Consider the following 13,135-nt stretch of genomic DNA (forward strand, 5'->3'; position numbering starts at 1 on the left):
CTCTCCGACTCTCTCCCCCTAGAAAAAGTTGGCGAGAATCAGATCAGCCGCCTGCTTTCTCCAGCGGTGTTCCAGGCACATGTCAGCCCCGTGCTGCTGAAGCTCTTTGAGGTGCACGAGGAGCACGTGCGGATCGTCCTGCTGTCTCACCTGGATGCCTATGCCGAGCTGTTCACTCAGAAAGAACTAAAAAACATCGTATTGCCACAGGTCAGTATGGCAAATGGCACGCAATCTTCTCAAACGCCAACTCCTGGGCCAGAGAGAACTCTGTTCTCTTACCTATTTGGTAAAAGTTCACTAGGGTTTTTTTTAATTGTATATCTTTTAGCCCAAACAGAAATAAAAAATATAACTGCAACTACAATGGCTGCAAGTCTACAGATAACCCTCTCTAAAAGGTTTCCAGAGATCTTAAAATATGTCCATGTACAACTGTCATCTACATGCCATTACATTCAAATATTGATAAGGTTGCATAGTCCTGAATCCACAGTATACCCTCACCAAAAATATGTACAGAGAATTTCACTGTTTGTGGGTGTTTCAGGATACTGTTCCTTTAAAACAGGGGTCTGCAACCTGCGGCTCTCCAGATGTTCATGAACTACAATTCCCATCATCCCCTCCCAGCATGGCCAATTGTAGTCCATGGACATCTGGAGAGCCACAGGTTGCAGAGCCCTGCTTTAGAATCTTCTGGGTTAGATGTTCCAATTTGGGGATGTTTTTCCTGAAGCTGCCATTTTTCCAAGATGGCAGATATGGTTATTTTGATCATTAAAATCCGCACCACCAAAAAGCCCTCTGGAGACAGCGGGGTCGCACAGTCCCTGGCCGCCCCAGGGCTCTGGATTGGGCTGCCTGTCCCCCAGATTAAATGGAAGGATACATTGCAAGTACTTCCCCAAAACTGCTTTGATTTTGTAGAAGGGAATGGTGTGAACTGGTAGCAAACGGAGTTCCTCAGTTCCGTGGGTACGATATCTGGATTGTGCTTGACAGTACCTCCTCCTCCTAGGTTTTACTGGGGCTGCGCGACACGAGTGACGCTCTGGTGGCTGTAACGCTTCACAGCTTAGGAGTGCTGGTCTCCGTGCTCGGGCCCGACGTCGTCGTAGGCGGCGACAGATCGAAAATCTTCAAATCCTCAGCGCCAAGTTTCACCAAGACCTCCGACCTTTCCCCCGAAGGTAAGCGACTCAGGTGCTGAACTCGCCTTTCAATCTCACAAGCCGGATGTAGGGCAGCTTGCCCATTCGGAGCACGATAAAGAGAGCGCAACTCAAGCTACACTCTTGAGAGCCACTTTCCACAGACAGCTGCAGTTTTACTGTCCAGAGGAAAGCACCGGGGACCGATACGCTGTTAGGAGTCTGACGGGAATAGGCATTGCAGATTTTAGACTCAGGGTTTCCCCCCGGGGTGGGGAAGTTGTGTAGGCAATCTATTCCAACCACGGGAAAACTGATGGGTGTGTTGTGCCGTCAGAACAAAGAATCCCCTGCATCCAAAGTACAGTGTGGGGGCAACTAAAATGCTGAAGGGGTTGGAACGCCTTTCCTATGAGTAAGGGCTGAAAACTGGAACTTTTTAGTGCAGGAAAAGACAGGGGTCTGCAACCTGCGGCTCTCCAATTGGCCATGGTGGCAAGGGCTGATGGGAATTGTAGTCCATGAACATCTGGAGAGCCACAGGTTGCAGACCCCTGTGCTAGTGTAACCTCAGCTTGTGGGTTCTGTGGGGCAGAACGTGGAATGAGTTTGCAACAACACATTTTTAAAAACAAAATGGTTTACTTTCTTAACACATAACATCAACATTTAACATCACATTTCAAAGTCCTGTTCAGGTTGCATTTTCAAGTCCCTATATTTACAGTCTACTGATAACTGCCAAGTCCAATTCTTCTTTGCAAGTGGGTTGGCTCCTGAAGACTCCAAGGGCTTGATGAACAGGATTCAACATGATGAAGGTTTCCAGGAGAACTCTCACCCATTACAACCACAAAAAGAAACCCTGAAACAATAAACTCCAACATTTACAACATAGCAAAAATAAACAACTACTTTCCCAGTAGTTCCCAACAATATTGCAGTTTACCTTAACAAGGTGTTAAGGGCTTATACAACCAAGGTCCGAGTCTGGTAGCCTTGTCTCCTCCAAAGAGCTCTGTAGCCTAGTGCTGCTCTGAGTCTCCATCCCTTTCTGGGTCAACCCATTCTGAGCATGGGGGTTACACTAGCATATGTGATAGTGATTATAGAATTTTGCACAGGATAGAAACAGCGGATAGAGGGAGTTTGTTCTCCATCTGCCATAGTACTAAAACCCGGGGGCACCTAATGGCGTTGAAAGGCAGGCGGTTCAGAGCAAACGGAAGTACTTCTTTACTCAACAAATAATTAAATTGTGGAGTTCACTGCCAGTGGATATAGCGATGGCCGCCAGCACAGATGGCTTTAAAAAGGGGTTGGACCGATTCAGGGGAGGCGATAGATCCAACAGTGGCTAGTAGCCACGGTGAGTAAAAGGAACCTCTATATATTCAGAGGCCGGCAAATCAGATAAAGTCCTCGGCCTTTGTGCCCCGTTGTTTGGCCTCTGTGCAAAACTGGACTAGGAAGCTGGGCTAGGTCTGATCCAGCAAGGTCACTTCTCCCATCCCTAACCTCGTCGTTACAATCTCTGGGCGGCAACGTCTAATAAAACACGCAGGTGTCCATCTTAAGTCAGGTTCCGTGTAACTGTCCGCATGCCAAGTCAGCGCAGAATCAGCCCTGCCACCGGCTCTGCTTTTGATCCCCAAAATATCCCTGGTTTTTGTTTTGATTTTTAAAAGGAACCTCGTACTTAACAGTGTGAAAATGTGTGGGCAGCAACTCCTGGGGAAGCTAAAGAGGCGGAGGCACGTTTGCTGGAAGCCTGCGCCCCACATCTGGAACTTTTAGAGGTCTTGAAGGGTCTGCGAGTCTTGGATTGAACTTCCTGCAGCACTGGGATTATTGAGTGATGCAAACAGAAGTTATCTGGTGCAAGAAACCGCTTCTGCCAAGATGGTGGGACCTTGAGCTTCGGACTCCCCTTCCTCGGTGATAGCAGCTTTCTCAACACACTCACCAAAAAGGAGACCTCCCTTCAAATGTGGCTGAGGTTACAGTGGCTGTGACAAGACGTGGCGACATCTTAACCACCACTTGCAGCTGTGGTTCGCCAGCATACCGCCGGGGATGTCCACTGGAAAGGTTACCCTGTTGAAAACGTTATTTGTTGTGTTGGACACCTAATCTGAGAAACATTCCTGATGAAAAGACTTCAGCCAAGCAAGGACAACTCTAATCACCAGGGAAGAGCTGATACAGTGCTGTTGACTGCAGCGATGGAGAGGAAGATCTCTGTTTTGTGATCTCTGTGGTCCTTACACGGGACATCATAATCAGGAGGAAGATAGGAGTCTTTTTCCGGGATAGTCACCCTTACAGCCACCATCAGCAGCACAAAAGCCTTAGAATTTGCCACGAATGGATACATTCTCCCCATAGTCCTGACTGACCACTCTAGTCTTCCTAGCATAGGTTGGGAAATAGCTATGGCCTCAGCACTCGCAAGCATAGGCACAGCCATATGTGATCTGTATATTCTAGGCATTAGCAAATATTGTTTTGGAACATCTACTTTGGGTTATTGGTTAGAAGATGTGATCTGTGACTGCATGACAACACCTTAGATGTGAAGGTAACTGGGCGTGGTGTTCGCTTGAGTCTGACCACCCTCCTGTCTCAGCCAAGGTACTACTGTCTGACCCCAAGGTCGGAAGTCTCTTCTTTAACAAGCATCTGTGTTCCAGATATTGGAGACAGAGAAAAAAGGAATGCCTTTGCCAGGCAGGTTCTGCAAGCTAAAAAAAATGAGAAAAGTAAAGTTTGCTTGGTCCACTTTAAAAGCATAATACAAAACAATTGACTCCGTCCAGAAGCACTTATTTTGAGTGAGGCTGTCCGCATTTTACTGTTGCCCGGGAAATAAGAAATCTTTTTTTTCAGGTCTGAGTACAGTAGAGCTTTCAAAATCCCAGCACTTACGGTCACAGCTCTTTGTCAAGGTGTCCCTCAAAAGAACTCTTAAGTCCATTTGTCAGATGAGTTACTTTGTTAAAACTGCAGTCAGCATGCCTATAAATAAAGTTGATCTGGGAGGGGAAAAAACATTCTTCATTTTTTAAATCTCTCTCGCTAACACATTGCAGCAGGCTGTGTCTTTGTCTTGAGGTATCCTTCCTCTCATCGAAGACTATGTCCTCAAAGTCTAACAGTTTTGGTTTCTGACAGTACTTGTATTAACCTTTAAAAATCTAATTAGGCAGCAATCAGGGACACCTTTTCATTCACCCCATCCATCGTCTAATCACAGTTGTATTAATATTTGAGGTTCAGTCTCGGGGTATCATTGGAATGCAGTCTGGCCCTGATTGTGTGGATATTCGCAGTCAGGTGTGATGTCGAAGACAAGCTGCTTGGAATTGTGCAGCCCTAGCTACCCCACTCCTCCACCTGAGTGGCGGAGGCTTATCTGGTGAACCAGGTGTGTTTCCGCACTCCTACATTCCTGCTGGGTGACCTTGGGCTAGTCACAGTTCTCTCAGAACTCTCTCAGCCCCACCTACCTCACAAGGTGTCTGTGGTGGGGAGAGGAAGGGAAAGGATCCTGTAAGCCACCTTGAGTCTCTTTACAGGAGAGAAAGATGAGGTATAAATCCAAACTCTTCTTCTTCTACCATGGGGTAACCAACGTTACATTCTTGGGCAGGATGCTTGAGTGAGCTATGCAGCTTTTGGGCACTATTGGATGAGATGGATTATCTAGATTCATACCTGGTTTTGGGATGGAAATGCCCTTGTTGACCTCACCAGTCTTCATCAGGAGAATTAAAGTGCAGGGAGAGGTGTTCCTTGTTAGTTTCCTGAATCTCTTGGCAGCCTTTGAACCTTCTGGAGAACCTGGCTGGGTTTGGAATAGGGGAGAGGGTGTTCTGGAGGTCCTGAACTTGGCTGACTGGTTCCAGAAATGAGTTCTAGGGAACTGTTGCTTAGCCCTGTGGAGTCCTTGGTTTAACAGCATAGGGGCCATCTGCATGAAACCACTGGGAGAGATTGTCCAGTGGTTTGGAGTGAGGTTCCACCAAAATGCAGTCCCTGCCCAGCTCTGAACAATGTGCCTGGAGATGGTAATGAGATGGATGAGGGCCAATAAGCTGAAGTTCAGTCTACACAGGACTTGAAGTACTGCTAGTGAATGAGAAAGCACTTGAAGACTGAGAAGTCAAGCTGTCTGAGGGCAGTGTGCATTCCCGGAGGAGCAGATTCATATGAGCAGCAGGGAAATCCCATTCAGTACCAGTATCAAAATAATTCTAAACATTCCAAGTTCTAAAACTCTTACCCCAACTTCCTGCAAAGGTGGGTGGATTGTACAAGGCACTTCAGGGCCCTCCATCCTTCCCAGTAGGGGGAATCAGCCAAACATCCCGATGAAGAGGCTGGTCTTCACCAGACACCAAAATTCCAGAAGAGTAGGCAACCTAGCAGGCTCTAGTCCAGGGGTCTTCAAACTATGGCCCTCCAGATGTTCATGGACTACAATTCCCATCAACCCCTGCCAGCATGGCCAAGTGGTAGGGCTCATGGGAATTGTAGTCTATGAACATCTGGAGGGCCATAGTTTGAAGACCCCTGCTCTAGTGGGAGGGAACTCCACAGTGCAGAGGCCAATGTTCGCAAGACCCTTCAGTCTGTCCCCCACCTCCTAATCTCTGAAGGGGCTGGAAAAGGCCTCTCCCTCTGATTTCAGAGTCTGGGCAGGAATATATGGGCAGACGCACTCTCTCAAGTACCCAGGACCGAAGCTGTTTAGAGCTTTATGGGTTAAAACCAGCACTTTGAATTGGGGCCAGTAGTGCATTGGAAGCCAGCGCAGACTCCTCAGAATTGGGGTGCTGTAGTCGCTTCTGGGATGTCCTCAAAGGCAGCCCCACGTATAGCACATGACATAAGGTCAGTCTGGTGGTCATCAGAGCATAGATAACTGTGGCCAGGTCATCCCAGTCCAGGAAAAAGTAAAGGTGGTGCACTAACTGTAGGTGTTGATAGGTCCTCCTGGGTCGCTGCCACCTGCACTTCTAGAGAGTGACCCACCCAGGAGAATCCCAGATCCCACGCCCAGTTCTTCTGGCATAAAACCACCCCTTCCAGCACCAGGTGTCCCTCGATTCCCCAAAATCGGGAGCTTGGTGCACAGAGTATCTCCATCTTATCAGGAGTCAATTTCAATTTATTGACCATCATCCCGACCATGATAGCCACCAGGTCGTGATCCAGCACTCAGGCTATCTCACCTATGCAGATGAAACTGAGAGGAATAGCTGGGTGTCATCCGCATATTGATCACATGCCACATCCACTGATGACCTCCCCCAGTGGCTTTATGTGGATATCAAATGACACAGGAGACTGGACCAAGCCCTGGGGAACTCCACACGATAACTACTAGGGACCCGAGCACTCCCCGCACCCCCGGTCCATGTTCTGGAGCCTGCCACTGAGGTTGGACAAGAACCACTGCGTTACATTGGACCTCAGTCCCAATCCCCACAGCCACTACAGGAGGATACGACGGTCGATGGGACCAAAGGCCACTGAAAGATCAAGCAGGGACATCTTGCCTCTGTCCCTCTCCTGAAAATGTCATCCATCAGGGCAACCAAGGCTGTCTTTGTCCAGAACCTCAGCTGACATGGATCTCCAGGGGTGGCCAACCTATGGCGCTCCAGATGTTCATGGACTACAACTCCCATCAGCCCCTGCCAGCATGGCCAATTGGCCATGGGGTGTCCAACTGTGGCCCTCCAGATGTTCATGGACTACTACCATGCTGGCAGGTATTCATGGGAATCATAGCCCATGAACATCTGGAGCGCCATAGGTTCGCCACCCCTGACTAGACTGGCGTGCCTAGCATGTTTTAACTGACCTGTTTTTAGTGGCCTGTTTTTATGTTCTTTTAGTGACTTGTTTTTATGTTGGGTGCTGTGTGGTTTCCGGGCTGTATGGCCGTGTTCTAGCAGCATTCTCTCCTGATGTTTCGCCTGCATCTGTGGCTGGCATCTTCAGAGGATCTGAAGATGCCAGCCACAGATGCAGGTGAAATGTCAGGAGAGAATGCTGCTAGAACACGACCATACAGCCCGGAAACCACACAGCACCCAAGTGATTCTGGCCGTACTTCGACAGTACATTGTTTTTATGTTCTTGCTGTTTTCATTCTGAGTTACTTGAGCAGGCTCTGGAGAGGTGGCATGCAGTTTTTCTAAGTGAATAAGATAGTTTGTACTGACCACTTGTTTAAAGGGTATATTAATTTCACAGCAGTTTCTGTCTAAACGGCACCGTCCCGTCCTTTATGTCCTGTCACCCTGGGAGCTTGATGGTGGCATGTAACTGTTATGTTTTGCTTTCCTATCCTTACAGAATCTCCCACTCACATCATGAATTGCCAGAGTAGGCAAACCTACAAACTCCTGCAGAATAACCCTTCAGGTGCCCTCTTCAAGTGCCCCAGCTCTGGAAATATGTTCTTCAACAAGAACCATGTGCCAAGGCAAGATTCTCCTGTGGCCTTAAGGAAAGGTAATCGCTTTACCCTTTTAATGTTTCAATCTGCCTTTCTGACCTTCCAGAAGTTTTGCTACCTAAGCTGTCCCCGAAACCGATGTTGTGCTGCATTTAATCACTTTAGACTGGGAGACGCCCACTACCAGCTTCGCGGCATGAGCATCTTTTAATTCCTCAGTGAGGTGAATTGGTGAAATTGGGCTAGCAAAGCTTATGTTGTGGGTTGGGTGAGCCTTTGTGGACAATCCATGGGGTGCTCAAGGTGGTGCAGAGAGAAGAAATTGGGTGGAGTCATCTCTCGGAAGCAGGTAAAAGGGGGCAGCTGGAGAAGGAAGGCAGAGAATCATGAGAGCCAGCGTCAAGAGGTGGGATCCAGCAGGTTCTCACAGGTTCCCGAGAGTAGGTTACCAATTATTTGTGTGTGCCGAGAGGGGGTTACTAATTGGTGATTTTGCCATGTGATTTTTGCCTTAGTTACGCCCCTCCTCTCAGCAGTAGCGCGCAGAACTTGAAGCAGTCTAGCAGGAGGTGCACCGGCGTGCATGGCAGCCTGCGCCTGTGTGCATTCGTTTCCCGCCCAAGGACCGGCGCAGCGGCTGCGTCCTTGCCGCAGCCCTGCCCCCGGAATGCCCGGCCACGCCCCCGTCGTACCCCGCCCAGCCCCATTGGCGCTACGCCACAGTTTGAATCCCACCACTATGGGAACCTGTTACTAAAATGTTTGGATCCCACCACTGGCCAGCGTGGTGTAATAGTTAAGAGCAGGAGAACCGGGTTTGATTCCCCACTCCTCCACCTGAGTGGCAGAGGCTTATCTGGTGAACCAAATGTGTTTCCACACTCCTACATTCCTGCTGGGTGACCTTGGGCTAGTCACAGTTCTTCGGAACTTCGGAACTCTGTCAGCCCCACCTACCTCACAAGGTGTCTGTTGTGGGGAGAGGAAGGGAAAGGGGCTTGTAAGCCACCTTGAGTCTTCTTACAGGAGAGAAAGGTGGGGTATAAATCCAAACTCTTCTTCATCGTCATCTTTACTTGCTAGAATCTTTACTCTTGTGCGCAGTCCTGATTCGTGGCGGGACAGCCACGCTAGTTTCTTGAGCAGGTATTCTGTCGTGTGCCTTTCACAGGGGAACACAACTATTCGCTGTCTTTAAATGGGGTTCCTGCCGGATTCAACTCATTGAGGAGCAACGGGAGCTGCCAGCTGGGAATAGAGAAGGCCACGGAGGAATGGCCGGACTGGGGCGAATCCGAGGAGCCAGAGACAAAGAACAGCGCCCCTGTCGATACTGACAGGCAAGAGTTTTGTGCCAGCAGCACTCCCTGCCTTCCCGACCGGCCCGCAGATCAGAAAACGTGGGTTGACGTGGCTCACAACCCACCCTTTCAAAGCACCTCAGGAAACGGCTCGGATGCTGTAGGGCCCGATGAGAGCGCCCAGCCTCGGCTCCCTCCCTGCATGCCGGCGCTCCAAAGAGAATTTAGAACTCTGCCTTTGAATTCCTCCTCAGGGCCCAGCAGCATCAACCAGATTTGTGCCCACAAAGACGTGCCAGACAGAGTCCCCAGGCCGCCCCAAGCGTCGCACCTGGAGAGGTCTTCGAAGCGGGAATGCGACTTAGGAGAGGAATTCACGATCCAGGTGAAGAAGAAAGACCTTCACGACCCCGAGCTGGACTGGTTTGCTGATATGGTGCCGGACATCAAACCCGCGTCAGCACTCCTGATCTTGCCGGAGCTGGGACCCTATCCTGTTGCTCAGAGCGACTTAGATGCAATTTCCGCCAGTGCAGGTGATGCTCAGAACGTGCCGTTTTCTTCCAAATTTGCCGCTGCCGCTGTGACAGAGGTGAGGCTTTAGGGCTGTGTTCTTGAGGCATTGAACTTGGCTGCTGCGATCATATTGCTTTGTGTTACTGGGCAGCCAATAACGTTGCTGTCTGCTCAGTTTATAACACTGACTAAGCAAGGTAGTGGAAAGATACAAGATTTTGTCATTCATGTATAGATTGTGCATATCAATTTGTGGGTCTGGAGAACCATGTATAATCATTTTCCAGTCATTTTAGAATGACTCCTCCCCGAAAAACTGCCTTGAAACTCTCCTTTCTAAATTCAGCAGCTTCCGTCAATGTGTGCAATCTAATGTTGAAACCTGATTGGCTGTGTCTTCCTGCCTCATGCTGCCAGCTGACTACCTCTAGGACAGTGATGGCGAACCTATGGCACGGGTGCCAGAGGTGGCACTCAGAGCCCTCTCTGTGGGCACGCACAGAGTTTGTCGTGGGGGGGGGGAAATCCCCCCCCCCCACATCTAGGCTGGCCTGGGCCGCTGGCCTCGATTATTAGCATTAAACCCAAGACCTAGTTTTGGGGAAGCAGTGTAGGTAACCCTGTTAAGTGCTGTTAAACCCCACTGATTTTCATCCGAAGAACTAAAGCGCGATCCTTTACCTGGGAGTAAGCTCGGTTGCTGGCAATGGACTTGCTTTTGAGCAAACCCTCCTAGGGTCGTGATACACCCGTGGGAAGAGTTGCACGGTTGCTTCAAAGCCGACTACCACCAAGCTTACTACCACTGACTACCACCAAGCTTACTCCCGAGTAACGCACACCTCGGAGTCAACTGTTTTTCTAAACTGAAACCTCAGTAATCAGGTTAAATTGCCATGTTGGCACTTTGCAATAAATAAGTGGGTTTTGGGTTGCAATTTGGGCACTCGGTCTCGTAAAGGTTCGCCATCACTGCTCTAGGAGGCAGTGAATGGAAGCCAAATAGCCAGTAGGCTGAATGTTCCCGTTACCCAGAGTGAGCTCATAACAGCATCCCCATAAGGCTGGAGAGCTGGACTCTTTGCTTGCCTCTCTAGCCTCCAGTTGAAGCAGAGGGCCACAGGACTGGCCTCTCAGATAGACTGGCCTCTATTCAGCAAAAACAGTCCTAGGAGCTGGTTTCTTGCACTTTTAATTAAAGCAACATGAGCCATAAAAGAAGCCTACACGGCACAAATAACGTTTGAACGGTCCGTGCTCAGGAGTAGCCAGTCTTTTTTGTGTGCAGATAAGGAAGGAAGAGGGTATACTTTTATTAGCTGCTGTGTTATGATAGAGTGACACCGCCATAAGTAGTTCTCAAGTGGGACTGTTGTGGGGTTTCCGGGCTGTATGGCCATGTTCCGATAGCATTTTCTCCAGACGTTTCGCCTGCATCTGTGGCTGGCATCTTCAGAGGATCCTCTGAAGTGCCGCATTGCATTCCTTATGCTGTACTCTGTTTGGAAGCAGGACAACATCTCCTGGTTACGAAAGCTTGGCTGGCTACCTTAAAGTTTTGGGTTCGATTGTGTTTTAATTCGGACATGGATAGCCTTACCTATCATATCCTCCCCCAGCTCCATGGATCTAAGTGGTAGTGGGCAGTTGAAATTAAAATACTTTCCCTGGGATTTTCCTGGGATACCTTGCAAATGCTACCTCCTTCCGAACTTTTCTTTTCAACTAAAAAGGCGACTCCTTGACCAGGAGCTCCAAGTTCTACAGGACCAAGCGCGAAGCAATTGCTCCCCCATTTTTTTCAACATCAAATTTAAAACCAACCAGATGGCAGATTATCTGAGTATACTCCAAGAGCCCAAGTATAGATGGATATACACTAGGGCTCGTTGTAATTCCTTCCCTTGTTCCGTACTTCAAGGGAGGTTTCTTAAAATTGATTCACAAGAGCGGAAATGTTCCCACTGTATCACAGTGGTGCAATCCATGGAACATATAATGCTCGACTGTCCCAAATATGAGGGAGCTAGGAACAGGCTTTTGGCTCTTCTTCCTGTTAAGTTTATACTCCGTTGCTGGGAAGGTTATATTCCTATTATACAATTCCTGTGATTTTCACTTCTGTAGCTAGGTTCCTTTTAGGAAATTTGGAATAATATCTGTGATGGTTTTATGTATGGAACATTAGTCTGGATAATGCTGGTTGTTATATTGGTATTATGCCTAATAAAGGTTTTATGTATGTAAGGAAAAAATGCTATTGGAACACGGCCATTCAGCCCGGAAACCCCACAACACTCCAGTGATTCTGGGCCATGAAAGCCTACAGCAGTTCTCAAATTAATGTCAGCATCAATTTTGTAGTTTGTTGTTTTTGCTGAGGGCATAAGGTGGATAAAGAAGTCCGGCTGCTGTGGTCCCGTGGGCCACCCTTTTTGTTAATAACGTGAAAGGTTTGAGGTTCCCCCACCTTAAGTTTGCTTACATCTGGACCAACTAATTCCAGATGGGTAGCTGTTCTGTAGCAGCAAAATAAAACAGAAATCTAGTAACACTTGAGAGACTAGGAACTTGTATCCTCGTAGTTTTTTGTAAGGCCGTGCTAACTTTATCAGGTGTATGAAGAATTGTGCATATATTAAAGATTGCAAACAGGGTGGAAGTTGTCGAAGGCTTGCATGGCCAGATTCAACTGGTTGTGGTGAGTTTTCCGGGCTGTGTGGCCGTGGTGTGGTAGATCTTGTTCCTAATGTTTCACCTGCATCTGTGGCTGGCATCTTCAGAGGTGTATCACAGAGAAGTCTGTTATACACTGTGTCTAGACCGTGATACACCTCTGAAGATGCCAGCCACAGATGCAGGCGAAACATTAGGAACAAGACCTACCAGATCACAGCCACACAGCCCAGAAAACCCACCCCAACCAGGGTGGAAATTGACAGGGGATTGTTTTTGATGGAATGGAGCTTGAACTGGCCTCTCTTTATAATATGCCTTAGTTGACCATGTACACTGCATGCATCTGATGAAATAAGTTTTGATTTAAGAGTTTATTCCACCCAAAATTTGTTGTAACTTCTTAAAGTGCTAGTGAACTCCTGCTTTTTTTCCTACAAACTGAAGGGAAAAAAACATTCCCCAGGTAAAGTTGTTTTGACCTGTTCTTTGTTTAGCTTCCCTGGGCACCGGTTAGTCAATTTTAACAAGCAAGATCACAGGGGATTCTAATGCTCGTATGATTATTCCAGGTAGATGATGCTGGCTGGGAAGAAGAAGAGGAGCTAAAGTGGGAAGATGAAACCAACTGGTGATACGAGATCTTTGTTGCTTCTGCTGTGCCCTGGACAATTTTGACTCCACAAGCGGCGAAAGGACTCGGAAAAGCTTCCCAGTTGGAGCAAGTACTTACTTTTCTGACCCGCAAGGAAAGCTTATGGCCCTTGGTGCTAGAAAAACAGCTCTTGGACGGAGGGATGCATTAAAGATAGATGGCTTTATCTTTCTGGACAGTTGTTTGTGGAGAACACTAGGAAAAATAAATGGATAATTCACTCATTGTGTTTGTATCATCCTTTTAAGTTAAAAAAAAATTAAACCTCAAAGTTCTATTTAGATTTTGCGGGACGCTGTGGTAAATTTTCTCCAAAAGCTCTTGTGAGAATGGACTCAAGGATGGGTTTGTAATACAGAAT

At 48.0% G+C, this 13,135-nt stretch overlaps 1 protein-coding gene across 1 annotated transcript in view; it reads left to right on the top strand.

The window, feature by feature from the left end:
* Positions 1–12,998, top strand: part of SCYL3 (SCY1 like pseudokinase 3) — a 33,233-nt gene extending 20,235 nt beyond the window's left edge. The window contains 5 exon segments of the mRNA XM_048497546.1: positions 23–210; positions 1,022–1,193; positions 7,524–7,682; positions 8,798–9,519; positions 12,692–12,998. Of these exon segments, the coding sequence (XP_048353503.1) occupies positions 23–210; positions 1,022–1,193; positions 7,524–7,682; positions 8,798–9,519; positions 12,692–12,754 (1,304 nt within the window). The 3' untranslated portion in view covers positions 12,755–12,998.
* The last annotated feature ends 137 nt before the right edge of the window (positions 12,999–13,135 follow it).

Source organism: Sphaerodactylus townsendi, linkage group LG05 (genome assembly GCF_021028975.2).
Source record: "Sphaerodactylus townsendi isolate TG3544 linkage group LG05, MPM_Stown_v2.3, whole genome shotgun sequence".
NCBI lineage: Eukaryota > Metazoa > Chordata > Lepidosauria > Squamata > Sphaerodactylidae > Sphaerodactylus > Sphaerodactylus townsendi.